At 45.3% G+C, this 17,403-nt stretch overlaps 1 protein-coding gene across 1 annotated transcript in view; it reads left to right on the top strand.

Annotated features, from left to right (window-relative positions):
- The window catches only part of LOC137651342 (cell division cycle protein 16 homolog), an 84,857-nt gene extending 67,454 nt beyond the window's left edge, over positions 1-17,403 (top strand). The window contains exons 11-12 of the mRNA XM_068384632.1: positions 1,288-1,428; positions 17,250-17,403. Coding sequence (XP_068240733.1) covers positions 1,288-1,428; positions 17,250-17,356 — 248 coding nt within the window. The 3' untranslated portion in view covers positions 17,357-17,403. The remainder of the gene's footprint in view (positions 1-1,287; positions 1,429-17,249) is intronic.

Here is a 17,403-nt window from a genome sequence, read left to right as displayed (position 1 = left end):
GAACATACATACAGTAATGACTTTTTCTGACCATATCATCTCAGTTGACTAATCCCATGACATGATCACCACTTGCACAATCTTTATTATCCCAGCCTGCCATATTGCCACAGGTCTTCATGAAATCTGTACTGATTGACTGGTCTCAGTTTGATCAGTTGGTACGAGATCAGTCTGCTTTGCACTTGTTGGATTATACATAATCGTACTCCTTGCAGTTGGATCTCTCATCTCGTCATCTACAGGGGATCACCCCGTTCTGTTCTTGGACTGGCTGGTGAATGTTTTAGAATCAAGGAATCTTCGAAGAGTGTTGAGAAAATCATCGACCTTACGATACCCGGATTTTAGTCCGTTACCTATGAATGATCTTCAAGACTTAATCTAAGATTACCAAGGTCTTTGCGCTCCTTCGTGAGTTGTTGACAAGACTTCTTTCATTGATAGAAAGGCCAGCGTTACTGGTCAGCAATCGGTTTTCTGCTTACCTTTTGATTTTGTTGGAGTAGGAATACGGCACGATTTACCCTAGTAGATCCATAATGCACCAACTTTTCAACCTAACGGTATCTACATGTATCTTTGCTAGTTTGTAAGTTTTCCACAGGGGTTTGGTAAAGCACTCGGTAGCGTTGATGAACGATATTGCTTCCGTTCGTGACTTGCGTCACCAGAAGGGGTTGTTACACAGGCTTTTTTCAAGCATATGCACTCTTGGAAAGTCGTCAAAAATTCAGTAGAGCTATTTGCAAGGTTCATCCAGGAAGGAGAACTGGTCGAGCAAACACATTCAATTGAGAGGAACTCGGTAAAATGATCAGTTGTGATCCCTACATCTTTGTGGGGGGGGGGAGGCTTTTATTAGGAAAATAAACCTGCCAGTTTTGTTATAGGGAGTGCTTCCCTTCTAAGGATAAATTCATATTAAAGGATGAAGGTTTGTATTTGTGTATGAACAAATTACAATTTCAAGTTAACCATCCTGCCTCAGCCATACCCCTCAAGTCCTAGATTTGCAAGTCCTAAGGTTTAGGTCGAAGTGGGGGCTCGGTGGCCTGTCATGTGCACAGGGTTTACCATCACCCTCCAATTAACTACCGCCACCTGGTTTAATATTAAAGGACTCAGGTTTGTTTGATTTGGATAAATAAAGTTTAATAATTGTGATTTTTTTTATTAAATACTTGTTGATTTACTATTTCCTTATCTGTCAGTAGTTAGTGGTTATAAATTAATTTGTTAGAATTACATCCCAACATTGATCTTCAACTTTTTATTTGTTTATAGGTGACGATAATTTACCATCGCTAGATCTCCCTTCAGAGCTTGTGAGTACCGAAACTAATACAAGTGACCTAACAAGCGATATCACGCCTGCATCAGCTGATGACCCTTTAAGTGACACCAATCTTTTGGGTTCAAGTATAGGTATGTCAGTGTTTGTTTATTTTGATATTGAATGCAGTTTAGTGCTTGCATGTGACGAACTACTTTAGTACCCTAAAGTGGATACTGTAAATGACACTGAATATTGTTTGTGGATTGTATGAGGCAATGTACTATAGAAGGCACTGAATGTTCTTTGTGGATTTCCTTCTGCCCAAGCTGCATTACATTTTGTAATTTGTTTCATCTGTACCATTTGGTCGCCTTCCACTGGTTTGTTCAACTTTCCTCCAACTTTACCTTTCTCCACTTGTCATCCCTCAGATAAGGGCATTTCATCAAATCAAGAAAAAACTATAGTTTATCTGTGCAAGTGAGGTAACTTTCAGAGAAGACGTTCCCCAAATTTTATTGTTACATGGTTGTATCTCATATTATTGGAATAATGCAATCCCCAGACAATCAAACCGTCCATGGTTAAGTTTAGGTCAGTGAGCATCGAATAACCAAGACAGTAAGACAGTGTATTAGTGCAATGTAATGCATGTAATTCACTTGAATTGTGGGCTTGTTATTAGCGAGGCATTTGATAAAGTGAATACTGTATGAAGCTTATCTTCTGGAGTGGTAGTCAGTAGTTGAAAATAGACGTCAGTGTTGTTGTACAATAGCCTCAACTTGGTGCTGGTCCCAAGCCCGGGTAAATGGGGAGGTTTGGCGGCAGGAAAGGCATCCGGCCATTAAAAATTAGCCAAAACCACTATGGTCAGCGAGAGAAGTGGGAAAAGATGTAGACAAAGAAGAAAGAAGAAGTGTTGTTGTACAATATTAACAATCTAGTTACTTAGATTTTTATAGGTTGTTATTTTGAGTAATTTCAAGGCCCTTATTTTTGTGATTTATGTGATATTCACAATTTTTTCAATGATTTATGTGTTGTCTGGGATGCCAAGATATACAGTAATATGTAGTAATTCCACAGAATCCTTATAGACTATGCAAATTGTAAAAAAAAAGAGCTATAGCAGAGGCCAGCATTCTTGAAGATTCATTATTGGTCCTTGGTAATGTAAAGATCAGCAGTTAATGGAGTTCCTTAGTGATAGGCTGTCAGGTCACAGTAGTGATATCTTTAAGTGCGCTGTCAGGTTAAGTAGTATTAGTGTAGTGAATATGAATATACAAATGAAGATGATGATAATTACTGTTAATACAATGAAGAAATCTCCTTTCTCTTGGTTAACCTATGTACGTTTCTCACTTGTAGTTAGCTAAGATGTTCTTTAAAGAAAAAAAAAACTAATTTCCCACATGCTATCGTATGATATTCTTTCTCTGCTATTTCTGTGTAGTAGCCATTCATTTTGGTTTCAAGATAAAATCCCTGTTTCCAGTAGGCAATGACATTTTACCCCTCTTGAAATAGTGGTTCATAAGTACGGTAGCACATTTTTTACCTTTTTTGTGGGTATATGAGTCTGGAAGTGACTTGAATTGATTGATTTATTTATGATGTCTAACATTTCCAGTTATTCATTTCAACAGTAGTGAATTTACTTGAGGAAATATGTGTTGAGTAAAATAAGTTTGACTCGTTGGCTCCATTAAATTGATTCAGGTTATTCTTTTGTAGCTTCCATTCTAAGTTAATTTAATCATGTTCCCCGTTAATGTTACTCCTTTGGTAAAGAAGCTTTTATTTTTGTCGAGTCCCCTGAGGTCGCTGACCCACTGTCAGTGGTGTACTAAAGGAATTTCTTTCTAAGGGTCTTCACAGCATTCATTCAGCCCTTACAGCAAGACTGGGAACATGTAGCACATTTGGGATGTTGCCACTTTTCCATAGATTTCATTCATAAATTTTGACCAAAGTGGTATTTTGTAGATGTGGCAGATTTTGCCATAGGTATTTCATACCAGGTCAGAAAGGGTAAAGAGCTTGTCACCATTATTTTTTTATTTAACCCTGTAATTGTCACCTTGGCTCCTATTAGCAAGACCTAAGAAGGAATATTTGCTGTCGATCAGTATTTTGTGTTGGGGATAGAGAATAAAAACCCTATGCAAAGATTTCATCTAGCGGAAAAATGCACATATTCTCAAACTAACCACTATGCAATAACAATTTTGATATACTGTATACAGTAATTGCTCGTCATATCGCGGTTCATCTATCACTCCCTCAGTACATTGTAAATTTTTAAGTATACAGTGCAGTATTAAATGTAAATCTATATTGGGCTGAGGGCAGATTAGTTTTATATTTTTTATATTTTAATTATTGTTTGTTAAAAATAGTAATTTTTCAATATTTAACTTAGCCGGTGATTATAATAGCTGCAGCTCTGCTGCTCGACAGAAAACTCTACAGAAAAAATCCGCCAGCGATCGCTATGCAGGTAGGGGGTGTACTTCAACAGCGCCATCTGTCGTCCAAGTACCCAGTACTCATTGTAAACAAAGAACTCAATTTTCTCTCTGTCGTGCTACCGGCAAGACCTACTAATTCGCTGTTGCTAACTGGATTTGTTTTCACAACTATTTGCTGAAGTACACTATTCTAGTTTTGAGCTTTCGCTGTGCAGGCTTTCTCTTCAATAAATCCTTGCATTCTTTTTTTGATATCGGATTATTTGTTGATGACTTTGGATAGTTTTTGAATTCCCCTTTGACCAATTCAAAATGGCTGACCCTTCTCAAGTCCCTAAATTCAGGAAGTGTAATGCTAGGGACTGTTCAAGGCGTCTTCCGAAGGCCTCTATCGATCCTCACACCGTTTGTTCCAATTGTCGGGATAAAACCTGTCAATTGGAAGATCGATGTGAGGAATGCGTTGGGCTTTCGGAATTCGATTTTATCGAATTCCAAAAATATACACGTAGGCTAGAGAGAGATAGAGTCAGGAGAAGTTCATCTCGTTCTGTTGATTTTTCCTCTCCTCATGCCCCACAACCTATTCCTTCCCCTGTAGTGGTTGCTCCTAATCCCCCTTCTGGCACTCAGGAACCTTCGATGGCTGATATGATGCGTGCCATCCAAGCTCTGGGTGAGAGAGTTGAGTCCCTGGCTAGTGACCGTAACCAGCTCATGGCGGACGTCAAGGAGCTGAAGTGTAAAAGTGCAGTGGGAAGTGATAAAGTGAGTGATAGTGTTGTGGATAGTGTTGCGCTTGAGGGTTCGTCTGTTCGTACCTGTCGTCCTCCTAGTCCGGGACCTCTTGCAAGCTCCCAAGTCCAGGGGAGAAGCAATGTCGTATGACCAATGGGTTCGAGAGGCTTTAATCAGCAAACAGACGTTCCCTCCGTGGTTTCGGGCGTATCTACCCAAGATCGCCCCACCCACACAAAGACGAGAAAGCCCATTTATTCCTCGTCTGCGGAAGAGGTTTCTCGCAAGAAACCATGGACCAAGGTCTCACGACCACTTAAGCGCAAGTCGGTCCCTTCCGCGCAAGTCGGTCCCTTCCGCGCAAGTCCAACGGCCCAGTTGTAGCCACTGGGTCAGTTCGGACTCGCTGCAGTCTTCCGATGACTGCTCACCTCCTAAGAGAGGCAAAGCGGTACCGCCTCAGACTGTTACACCGTCTGTCGCCGCACCTGCTCCTGCAGACCCTAAGTGGTCTTTGCTGCAGACCATGCAGTCCCAATTAACGTCACTGATGCAGGATTTTCGTGCGGAGAAGGTTGCTGCTGCTCCAGCCTCTTGCCTACAACCAACCACACACTCGGTTGTGCGTCCTGTGGACGCTGAGGCGACCTTCTTGCGCACTCCAGTTGAGAGAGTTCCGCCACCCATGCGTTCCAGTGTACCCTGCCAGCCGCATGTTGACGTTCAGCGACGCACGGAGCCTTCCGTTGACGTTCGCGAGACACAACAACAGTCAGAGTTGTTTTGTTTTGACGCGGTGCGTCAACCTCCGCAACCCAGTGTGGTTGCCACTGCTCACCCGCATCAGGCTAGACAGTCTGGAGTAGACGCTGTGCGTCCCCGCGCTGCTATGGTTGTTGCCAGCTCACAGACTGGGCAACAGTTCCATGACGTTGCGTCCGGTTCAGTCACGCGTGCACCCGTGCGACCGGACTCAGCTAACCAGCCGTTACCTACTCCATTGCCGCTTCCTCCTCAATACTCGGATGATGATGGTACCGCTCACGTTGATGAACCACATTCGGATCTTGACGAGCCTAAGTCCACGCAACCCTCTTTGGACTTTAGAAAAGTTCTAGCTCTGTTCAAAGAGATGTTTCCGGACCAGTTTGTGTCTGTGGCTCCGCGCTCTCCTCCGTCAGAGTTTGTATTAGGTATGCCGTCATCCTCGCCTGCCTTTACTAGACTCGTCCTCGCACGCTCGTCCAAGAGAGCTTTACGAGTGATAGGAGAATGGATGCAGTCCAAAAAGAGTCTAGGGAAGACAGCCTTTATGTTTCCCCCTGCTAAACTCTCTTCTAAATCGAGCGTCTGGTATGCCACGGGAGAAGTTCTCGGCTTGCGAGTTCCTGCCTCTGTCCAGGGCGACTTCTCAAGTCTTGTAGACTCTCCCCGCAGGCTAGCCATGAGACGCTCGAAAATATGTTGGTCTTCTTCGGACCTAGACCACCTTTTGAAAGGGATATTTAGAGCCTTTGAGGTCTTCAACTTTTTAGACTGGTGTCTGGGAGCTTTAAGCAGGAAGATCTCTCCGACAGAGAAGGATACTTCCTTGCTTATCATGTCCTGCATGGACAAGGCCATACGTGACGGGTCTAATGAGCTTGCTGCATCGTTCGTATCCGGAGTCCTCAAGAAGCGTGAGAACCTTTGCTCTTTCCTGTCAGCTGGAGTGACACCTTGTCAAAGATCCGAACTTCTGTTTGCTCCTCTTTCTAAGTGCCTCTTTCCAGAGGACTTGATTAAGGAGATTGCTGCTTCTTTGATACAGAAGGACACTCATGACCTGGTTGCGTCCTCTGCTCGCAAAGCCACCCCTTTGCCTACCTTGTCAGCTAGACCAAGGATGGACACTCCAGCGTCCCGATTTATTCCGCCCTTTCGTGGCAGAGCCTCCAGCAGAGGAGGTGCTCGTGCCGAAGGGAGACGTGGAAAGAAGAAAGGAACCAAGTCCTTTAAAGGCAGAGTCTGACTGCCAGCTTCTTCAGACAGCAGTGGGAGCCAGACTCAAGAACTTCTGGCAGACCTGGGAGAAGAGAGGCGCAGATGCACAATCTGTGAAGTTGCTCAGAGAGGGGTACAAGATCCCGTTTGTACGAAAACCCCCTCTAGCAACGTCTCCCATCGATCTCTCTCCCAGGTACAGAGAGGAAGACAAGAGACGAGCTTTGAAACAGGAGGTGTCTCTCTTACTAGATAAGGGAGCGGTAGTCAAAGTCCTGGAGCATCAAACCCCGGGCTTCTACAACCGTCTCTTCTTAGTGGCAAAGAAGACAGGAGGGTGGAGGCTGGTGCTAGACGTCAGTGCGCTGAATGTCTTTGTCACAAAGCAGACGTTCTCCATGGAGACCACAAAGTCCGTTCTAGCAGCGGTCAGAAGGGAAGACTGGATGGTCTCTTTAGACCTAAGGGACGCATACTTCCACGTCCCCATCCACCCAGACTCCCAACCTTTTCTGAGATTTGTTTACGAAAAGGTTGTCTACCAGTTTCAAGCGCTGTGCTTTGGCCTAAGCACAGCTCCTCTTGTGTTTACGAGGCTGATGAGGAATGTAGCCAAATTCCTTCATTTAGCGGACATCCGAGCCTCCCTCTATTTGGACGACTGGCTTCTAAGAGCTTCTTCCAGTCGTCGCTGTCTGAAGGATCTAAAGTGGACTCTAGATCTGACCAAGGAATTGGGTCTCCTTGTCAATATGGAAAAGTCTCAAGTGTTCCCATCCCAAACTATTGTGTATTTAGGGATGGAGATTCACAGTCTAGCTTTTCGGGCTTTTCCGTCGGCCCCCAGAACGAGCCAAGCCCAGTTATGCATCCAGAACATGCTGAAGAAGGAACGGTGTTCAGTCAGGCAGTGGATGAGTCTGATAGGGATACTATCATCCCTGGAACAGTTCGTATCGTTAGGAAGACTACACCTCCGTCCTCTTCAATATCACCTAGCTGTTTACTGGAAAAAGGACAAGACGCTAGAAGCGGTCTCGATCCCCATTTCCGAGAAGATGAAGTCTTGCCTGACTTGGTGGAAGGACAGTATCAGCCTCAGAGAGGGTCTGCCCCTGGCTGTTCAGACTCCCAACCACGTTCTCTTCTCGGACGCATCGGACACAGGCTGGGGCGCGACATTAGACGGTCGGGAATGCTCGGGAACTTGGAACTCGAGTCAAAGGACAATGCATATCAACTGCAAGGAGCTACTGGCAGTTCATCTGGCCTTGAAAAGCTTCAAGTCTCTCCTTCAAGGCAAAGTGGTGGAGGTGAACTCGGACAACACCACGGCTTTGGCGTACATCTCCAAGCAAGGAGGGACCCACTCTATGACGTTGTACGAGATCGCAAGGGACCTCCTCACCTGGTCAAAAGGTCTAAACATTTCGCTAGTAACGAGGTTCATCCAAGGCAGCTTGAATGTCATGGCAGATTGCCTCAGTCGAAAGGGACAAATCATTCCAACAGAATGGACCCTACACAAGGATGTGTGCAAGAGACTTTGGGCCACATGGGGCCAGCCAACCATAGATCTTCGCAACCTCGATGACCAAGAGGCTCCCAATATATTGCTCACCAATCCCGGACCCAGCAGCAGTTCATATAGATGCCTTTCTCCTAGATTGGTCACATCTAGACCTATATGCATTCCCCCCGTTCAAGATTGTCAACAAGGTACTGCAGAAGTTCGCCTCTCACGAAGGGACAAGGTTGACGTTAGTTGCTCCCCTCTGGCCCGCAAGAGAATGGTTCACCGAGGTACTTCGATGGCTAGTGGACGTTCCCAGAACGCTTCCTCTAAGGGTGGACCTTCTACGTCAGCCACATGTAAAGAAGGTACACCAAGGCCTCCACGCTCTTCGTCTGACTGCCTTCAGACTATCGAAAGACTCTCGAGAGCTAGAGGCTTTTCGAAGGAGGCAGCCAGGGCGATTGCTAGAGCAAGGACATCCACCCTTAGAGTCTACCAATCGAAGTGGGAAGTCTTCCGAAACTGGTGCAAGTCAGTATCTGTATCCTCGACCAGTACCTCTGTAACTCAAATAGCTGACTTCCTTTTATACCCGAGGAATGAACGATCTCTTTCAGCTCCCACTATCAAGGGTTACAGAAGCATGTTGGCATCAGTCTTCCGTCACAGAGGCTTAGATCTTTCCAACAATAAAGATCTACAGGACCTCCTTAAGTCTTTTGAGACCACGAAGGAGCGTCGTTTGGCTACACCTGGTTGGAATTTAGACGTGGTACTAAGATTCCTCATGTCAGAAAGGTTCGAGCCGCTACAATCAGCCTCCTTTAAAGATCTCACTTTAAAGACTCTTTTCCTGGTTTGCTTAGCCACAGCTAAAAGAGTCAGTGAGATTCACGCCTTCAGCAAGAACATCGGATTTTCATCTGAAACGGCTACATGTTCTCTACAACTTGGTTTTCTAGCCAAAAACGAGCTACCTTCTCGTCCTTGTCCGAAATCGTTCGATATTCCAAGCCTATCAAATATGGTTGGAAATGAACTAGAAAGAGTCTTATGCCCTGTGAGAGCTCTTAAGTTCTATTTAAGACGAACTAAACCTTTACGAGGACAGTCAGAAGCTTTATGGTTGTTCAGTTAAGAAACCATCTTTGCCTATGTCAAAGAATGCTTTATCCTATTTTATCAGGCTGTTAATACGAGAAGCTCATTCACATCTGAGTGAGGAAGACCAAGCTTTGCTGAAGGTAAGGACACATGAAGTTAGAGCTGTCGCAACTTCAGTGGCCTTTAAACAAAATAGATCTCTGCGAAGTATAATGGACGCAACCTATTGGAGAAGCAAGTCAGTGTTCGCGTCTTTTTATCTTAAGGATGTCCAGTCTCTTTACGAGAACTGCTACACTCTGGGACCATTCGTAGCAGCGAGTGCAGTAGTGGGTGAGGGCTCAACCACTACAATCCCCTAATTCCATAACCTTTTTAATCTTTCTCTTGAAATGTTTTTTATTGTTGTTTTTGGGTTGTCCGGAAGGCTAAGAAGCCTTTCGCATCCTGGTTGATTTGGCGGGTGGTCAAATTCTTTTCTTGAGAAGCGCCTAGATTAGAGGTTTTGATGAGGTCCTGTGGTATGGGTTGCAACCCTTCATACTTCAGATCCTAGGGGTCGCTCAGCATCCTAAGAGGATCGCGAGGCTCCGTAAGGAAGACGTACTTAAAAAGGCAGAGTAATTGTTCAAGTCGACTTCCTTACCAGGTACCTATTTATTTTATTTTTGTTATTTTGATAACTTCTAAAATGAAATAAAAAATCCTTAGCTCATAATAATGTAAACATATATTGCTGGTCTCTACCCACCCCCCTGGGTGTGAATCAGCTATTATAATCACTGGCTAAGTTAAATATTGAAAAATGTTATTTTGATAATAAAATAAATTTTTGAATATACTTACCCGGTGATTATAAATTAAAGGACCCTCCCTTCCTCCCCAATAGAGACGCAGTGGACCGAGGAGAAAATTGAGTTCTTTGTTTACAATGAGTACTGGGTACTTGGACGACAGATGGCGCTGTTGAAGTACACCCCCTACCTGCATAGCGATCGCTGGCGGATTTTTTCCGTAGAGTTTTCTGTCGAGCAGCAGAGCTGCAGCTATTATAATCACCGGGTAAGTATATTCAAAAATTTATTTTATTATCAAAATGTTATTTTTATTTATAAAATAAATTTTTGAATATACTTACCCGGTGATTATATAAGCTGCAGCTCTGCTGCCCGACAGAAAAACTCTACGTTCAAAATACGCCAGCGATCGCTATGCAGGTAGGGGGTGTACATCAACAGCGCCATCTGTCGAGCAGGTACTCAGTACTCCATGTAAACACAGAACCAATTTTCTCCTCGGTCCACTGGGTCTCTATTGGGGAGGAAGGGAGGGTCCTTTAATATATAATCACCGGGTAAGTATATTCAAAAATTTATTTTATAAATAAAAATAACATTTTTCAATATTAAACTTAGCCGGTGATTATATAAGCTGATTCACACTCAGGGGGGTGGGTAGAGACCAGCATTACTTGTTTACATTATTATGAGCTAAGCATTTTGTATTTCATTTTAGCAGTTATTCAAAATAACAAACATAAAATAAATAAGTACCTGGTAAGGAAGTCGACTTGAACAATTACTCTGCCTTTTTAAGTACGTCTTCCTTACTGAGCCTCGCGATCCTCTTAGGATGCTGAGCGACTCCTAGGAGCTGAAGTATCAAGGGTTGCCACCCATACTAAAGGACCTCATCAAAACCTCTAATCTAGGCGCTTCTCAAGAAAAGAATTTGACCACCCGCCAAATCAACCGGGATGCGAAAGGTTTCTTAGCCTTCCGGACAACCCAAAAAACAACAATAAAAAACATTTCAAGAGAAAGATTAAAAAAAAAAAAAAAAAAAGGTTATGGAATTAGGGGAATGTAGTGGTTGAGCCCTCACCCACTACTGCACTCGCTGCTACGAATGGTCCCAGGGTGTAGCAGTTCTCGTAAAGAGACTGGACATCTTTAAGATAAAAAGACGGGAACACTGACTTGCTTCTCCAATAGGTTGCGTCCATTATACTCTGCAGAGATCTATTTTGTTTAAAGGCCACTGAAGTTGCGACAGCTCTAACTTCATGTGTCCTTACCTTCAGCAAAGCATGGTCTTCCTCATTCAGATGGGAATGAGCTTCTCGTATCAACAGTCTGATATAATAGGAAACTGCATTCTTTGACATAGGTAAAGAAGGTTTCTTAATAGCACACCATAAAGCTTCTGACTGTCCTCGTAAAGGTTTAGTTCGTCTTAAATAGAACTTAAGAGCTCTAACAGGGCATAAGACTCTTTCTAGTTCATTTCCAACCAAATTAGAAAGGCTTGGAATGTCAAACGATTTCGGCCAAGGACGAGAAGGTAGTTCGTTTTTGGCTAGAAAACCAAGCTGTAAAGAACATGTAGCCGTTTCAGATGAAAATCCGATGTTCTTGCTGAAGGCGTGTATCTCACTGACTCTTTTAGCTGTTGCTAAGCAAACGAGGAAAAGAGTCTTTAAAGTGAGATCTTTAAAGGAGGCTGATTGTAGTGGCTCGAACCTTTCTGACATAAGGAATCTTAGTACCACGTCTAAATTCCAACCCGGTGTAGCCAAACGACGCTCCTTCGAGGTCTCAAAAGACTTAAGGAGGTCCTGTAGATCTTTGTTGTTAGAAAGATCTAAGCCTCTGTGACGGAAGACTGCTGCCAACATGCTTCTGTAACCTTTGATTGTGGGAGTTGAAAGAGATCTTTCCTTCCTCAGGTATAATAGGAAGTCAAGCTATTTGGGTTACAGAGGTACTGGTTGAGGATACTGATACCGACTTGCACCAGCTTCGGAAGACTTCCCACTTCGACTGGTAGACTCTAAGAGTGGATGTCCTCCTTGCTCTAGCAATCGCCCTGGCTGCCTCCTTCGAAAAGCGTCTAGCTCTCGAGAGTCTTTCGATAGTCTGAAGGCAGTCAGACGAAGAGCGTGGAGGCTTGGGTGTACCTTCTTTACGTGTGGCTGACGTAGAAGGTCCACTCTTAGAGGAAGAGTTCTGGGAACGTCCACCAGCCATTGAAGTACCTCGGTGAACCATTCTCTCGCGGGCCAGAGGGGAGCAACTAACGTCAACCTTGTCCCTTCGTGAGAGGCGAACTTCTGCAGTACCTTGTTGACAATCTTGAACGGGGGGAATGCATAAAGGTCTAGATGGGACCAATCCAGTAGAAAGGCATCTATATGAACTGCTGCTGGGTCCGGGATTGGCGAGCAATAATTTGGGAGCCTCTTGGTCATCGAGGTTGCAAAGAGATCTATGGTAGGTTGGCCCCATGTGGCCCATAGTCTCTTGCACACATCCTTGTGTAGGGTCCATTCTGTTGGGATGATTTGACCCTTCCGACTGAGGCAGTCCGCCATGACATTCATGTTGCCTTGAATGAACCTCGTTACTAGAGAAAGGTTTAGATCTCTTGACCAGGTGAGGAGGTCCCTTGCGATCTCGTACAACTTCAGAGAATGGGTCCCTCCTTGCTTGGAGATGTACGCCAAGGCCGTGGTGTTGTCGGAGTTCACCTCCACCACCTTGCCTAGAAGGAGGGACTTGAAGCTTTTCAAGGCCAGATGAACTGCCAGTAGCTCCTTGCAGTTGATATGTAACGCTCTTTGCACCGAGTTCCAGGTGCCCGAGCATTCCCGACCGTCTAATGTCGCACCCCAGCCCGTGTCCGATGCGTCCGAGAAGAGAACGTGGTTGGGGGTCTGAACAGTCAGTGGCAGACCCTCTCTGAGGTTGATGTTGTCCTTCCACCAGGTCAGTGATGACTTCATCTTCTCGGAAATAGGGATCGAGACCGCTTCTAGCGTCTTGTCCTTTTTCCAGTGCACAGCTAGGTGAAATTGAAGGGGACGGAGGTGCAATCTCCCTAACGCAATGAACTGTTCCAGGGATGAAAGCGTCCCTATCAGACTCATCCACTGTCTGACTGAACATCGGTCCTTCTTTAGCATGTTCTGGATGCATCCTTGGGCTTGACTTGTTCTGGGGGCCGACGGAAAAGCCCGAAAAGCTTGACTGTGAATCTCCATCCCTAAGTACACTATAGTTTGGGATGGAACCAGTTGGGACTTTTCCATATTGACCAGGAGACCCAATTCCTTGGTCAGATCTAGAGTCCACTTTAGATTCTCCAGACAGCGACGACTGGAAGAAGCTCTTAGAAGCCAGTCGTCCAAATAGAGGGAGGCTCTGATGTCCGCTAAATGCAGGAATTTGGCAATATTCCTCATCAGTTTCGTAAAGACAAGAGGAGCCGTGCTTAGGCCAAAGCACAGGGCTTGAAATTGGTAGACAACCTTCCCGTAAACGAACCTTAGAAAAGGTTGGGAATCTGGGTGGATGGGGACGTGAAAGTAAGCGTCCCTTAGGTCTAAAGAGACCATCCAGTCTTCCTTCCTGACCGCTGCTAGAACAGACTTTGTCGTCTCCATGGCGAACGTCTGCTTTGTGACAAAGACATTCAGAGCACTGACGTCTAGCACCGGCCTCCACCCTCCTGTCTTCTTTACCACTAAGAAGAGACGGTTGTAGAAGCCCGGGGATTGATGGTCCCGGACTTTGACTACCGCTCCCTTTTCTAGTAAGAGGGACACCTCTTGCTTCAAAGCTAGTCTCTTGTCCTCCTCTCTGTACCTGGGAGAGAGGTCGATGGGAGACGTTGCTAGAGGGGGTTTGCGTACAAACGGGATCTTGTACCCTTCTCTGAGCAACTTCACAGATTGTGCATCTGCGCCCCTTTTCTCCCAGGACTGCCAGAAGTTCTTGAGTCTGGCTCCCACTGCTGTCTGAAGAAGGTGGCAGTCAGACTCTGCCCTTAAAGGACTTGGTACCTTTCTTCTTATTCCCACGTCTCCCTTCGGCACGAGCACCTCCTCTGCTGGAGGCTCTGCCACGAAAGGGCGGAATGAATCTGGACGCTGGAGTGTCCATCCTGGGTCTAGACACGGTAGGCAAAGGGGTGGCTTTGCGGGCAGATGACGCAACCAGGTCATGCGTGTCTTTTTGAATCAAGGAGGAAGCAATCTCCTTTATCAACTCTTCTGGGAAAAGGCACTTTGAGAGAGGAGCAAACATAAGTTCCGATCTCTGACACTGTGTTACTCCAGCCGACAAGAAGGAGCAAAGGTTTTCCTGTTTTTTGAGGACCCCGGAAACGAACGAAGCCGCAAGCTCACTGGAACCGTCCCGTATGGCATTGTCCATGCAGGACATAATGAGCATGGAAGTTTCCTTGTCAGAAGGGGAGATCTTCCTGCTCAACGCTCCCAAACACCAATCCAAAAAGTTAAAAACCTCGAAGGCTCTGAACACTCCTTTCATCAGATGGTCTAAGTCTGAAGGAGTCCAACAAATCTTGGAGCGTCTCATGGCTAGCCTGCGGGGAGAGTCTACTAGGCTTGAGAAGTCGCCCTGGGCAGAGGCAGGAACTCCCAAGCCGAGAACTTCTCCCGTGGCATACCAGACGCTCGATCTGGAAGAGAGTTTCGCAGGGGGAAACGTGAATGCTGTCTTCCCAAGGTGCTTTTTAGACTGCATCCATTCTCCCAACACTCTTAAAGCTCTCTTAGACGAGCGGGCGAGGACGAGCTTCGTAAAGGCAGGCGCGGATGACTGCGTGCCTAAAGCGAACTCAGATGGAGGCGAGCGTGGGGCCGCAGAAACAAACTGATCAGGATACATCTCCCTGAACAGTGCAAGAACTTTCCTAAAGTCCAAGGAGGGTTGCGTGGTCTTGGGTTCGTCGATGTCCGTATGCGGGTCGTCAATGTGTGCAGCGTCGTCATCATTAGAGAGTCCATCATCTGAATACTGAGGAGGAAGCGGCAAAGGAGTAGGAGTTGGCTGGTCAGCTGAGTCCGGCAGCACGGGTGCATGCGTGACTGCACCGGACGCAACGTCATGGAACTGTTGCCCAGTCTGTGAGCTGGCAACAACCATAGCAGGGGGGGGGGCGCAAAGCGTCTACTCCTGACTGTCTAGTCTGCTGTGGGCGAGTAGTGGTAACCACACTGGGTTGCGGAGGTTGACGCACCGCGTCAAAACAAAACAACTTAGGTTGTTGTTGTAACTCGCGAACGTCAACGGAAGGTTCCGTGCGTCGCTGAACGTCAACATGCGGCTGGCAGGGTACACTGGCACGCATGGGTGGCGGGACTCTCACAGCTGGAGTGTGGGAGAAGGTAGCCTCAGCGTCCACTGGACGCACAACCGTGGGTGGCTGTAGGCTAGCGGTTGGTGCAGCGTCAACCTTCTCCGCACGAAAGTCCTGCATTAATGACGTCAAATGTGTCTGCATGGTCTGCAGCAAAGACCACTTAGGGTCTACAGTAGCAGGTGCGGCAACAGACGGTGTTACTGCCTGATGCGGTACCGCTTTGCCTCTCTTAGGTGGTGTGCAGTCATCGGAAGACTGCAGCGAGTCCGAACTGACCCAGTGGCTACAACTGGGCCGTTGGACTTGCGCGGAAGGGACCGACTTGCGTTTAAGAGGCCGTGAGACCTTGGTCCATTGTTTCTTTCGAGAAACATCTTCCGCAGACGAGGAATAAATGGGCTCTCTCGTCTTCTTGTGGGTGGGACGATCTTGGATAGATACGTCCGAAACCACGGAGGGAACGTCTGTTCGCTGATTAAAGCCTCTCGAACCCTTTGGTCGTACGACATTGCTTCTCCCCTGGGCTTGGGAGCTTGCAAGAGGTCCCGGACTAGGAGGACGACAGGCACGAACAGACGAACCCTCAAGCGCAACACTATCCACAACACTTTCCACAACACTACCACTCACTTTATCACTACCCACTGCACTCTTACACTTCAACTCCTTGACGTCTGCCATGAGTTGGTTACGGTCACTCGCCAATGACTCGACTCTCTCACCCAGAGCCTGGATGGCACGCATCATATCTGCCATCGAAGGTTGTTGAGTGCTAGAAGGGGGATCAGGAGCAACCACTACAGGGGAAGGAATAGGTTGTGGGGCATAAGGAGAGGAAATATCAACGGAGCGAGATGAACTTCTCCTGACTCTATCTCTCTCTAGCCTACGTGAATATGAATTCCGAAAGCCCGACGCATTCCTCACATCGATCTTCCAATTGACAGGTTTTATCCCGACAATTGGAACAAACGGTGTGCGGATCGATAGAGGCCTTCGGAAGACGCCTTGAACAGTCCCTAGCACTACACTTTCTGTATTTAGGGACTTGAGAAGGGTCAGCCATCTTGAATTAGTCAAAGGGGAATTCAAAATCTATCCAAAGTCGTCAACAAATAATCCAAAATCAATAAAAGAATGCAAGGATGTATTGAAGATAACCTCTGCAAAGCGAAAGCTAATAACTAGAAATGTGTACTTCACCAAAATCTGTGAAAACCAATCCAGTAAGCAACAGCGAATTTAGTAGGTCTTGCCGGTGGCACGACAGAGAGAAAATTGGTTCTGTGTTTACATGGAGTACTGAGTACCTGCTCGACAGATGGCGCTGTTGATGTACACCCCCTACCTGCATAGCGATCGCTGGCGTATTTTGAACGTAGAGTTTTTCTGTCGGGCAGCAGAGCTGCAGCTTATATAATCACCGGCTAAGTTTAATATTGAAAAATAAAATTTTTTGGTTTACAAGGACTTAAATTTATAAATGATAAAAAAAAAAGAAAAATAATAATACTGCAGTAAAAATATAAAAAAATGAAAAATAATAGTGTAGTAAATATTATGAAGATAATGAAAAATATAGTCAATTTAGATACAATATACAGTACATATAATTTTGAAAGTTACTCTTCGCATTCATGCGTTTCCTTGAGAAATGTAATAATGGTAATTATTTTGTAAATTGTACCAATTGCCTTTTTAGGGATGGATAACTTCAAAATTGTCCTTTCTAATTTTTTTTTCTTTTTCTTAAATTCCAGTTTTTGAAGCCTGCCATCCATTTTTAGTGGCTTTCAATAATTCAGGAGGCTTCCTTATGACCTTAATTAAATAACTCGCAATTCAACTTCTTGTTTGATGGCGTCTGTAGTGTATTGCATTAATCTGGTCTTTATTTTTTACTATTTGTATTTCCTTAATCTCTGTTCATGCCAAATTTTATATTTTTTAGAGAGGGATTGTTTAGATTATATTAATTTTTCAGGTCAGCCAGTAATGCATTCGTCTGATATAGACAACACTTCTCTGACCCCAAGTCAATCCTCTGCTCTCATCATTGAAGATATGGTCATGGACGACCAGAGTCCGTGAATATTTTTATGCAATTTAAATACTTATTAATAAAGTTTAGAAGAGAA

The sequence above is a fragment of the Palaemon carinicauda genome, chromosome 12 (assembly GCF_036898095.1).
Source record: "Palaemon carinicauda isolate YSFRI2023 chromosome 12, ASM3689809v2, whole genome shotgun sequence".
Classification (NCBI taxonomy): Eukaryota; Metazoa; Arthropoda; class Malacostraca; order Decapoda; family Palaemonidae; genus Palaemon; species Palaemon carinicauda.
This window is presented reverse-complemented; position numbering and strand designations above follow the sequence as displayed.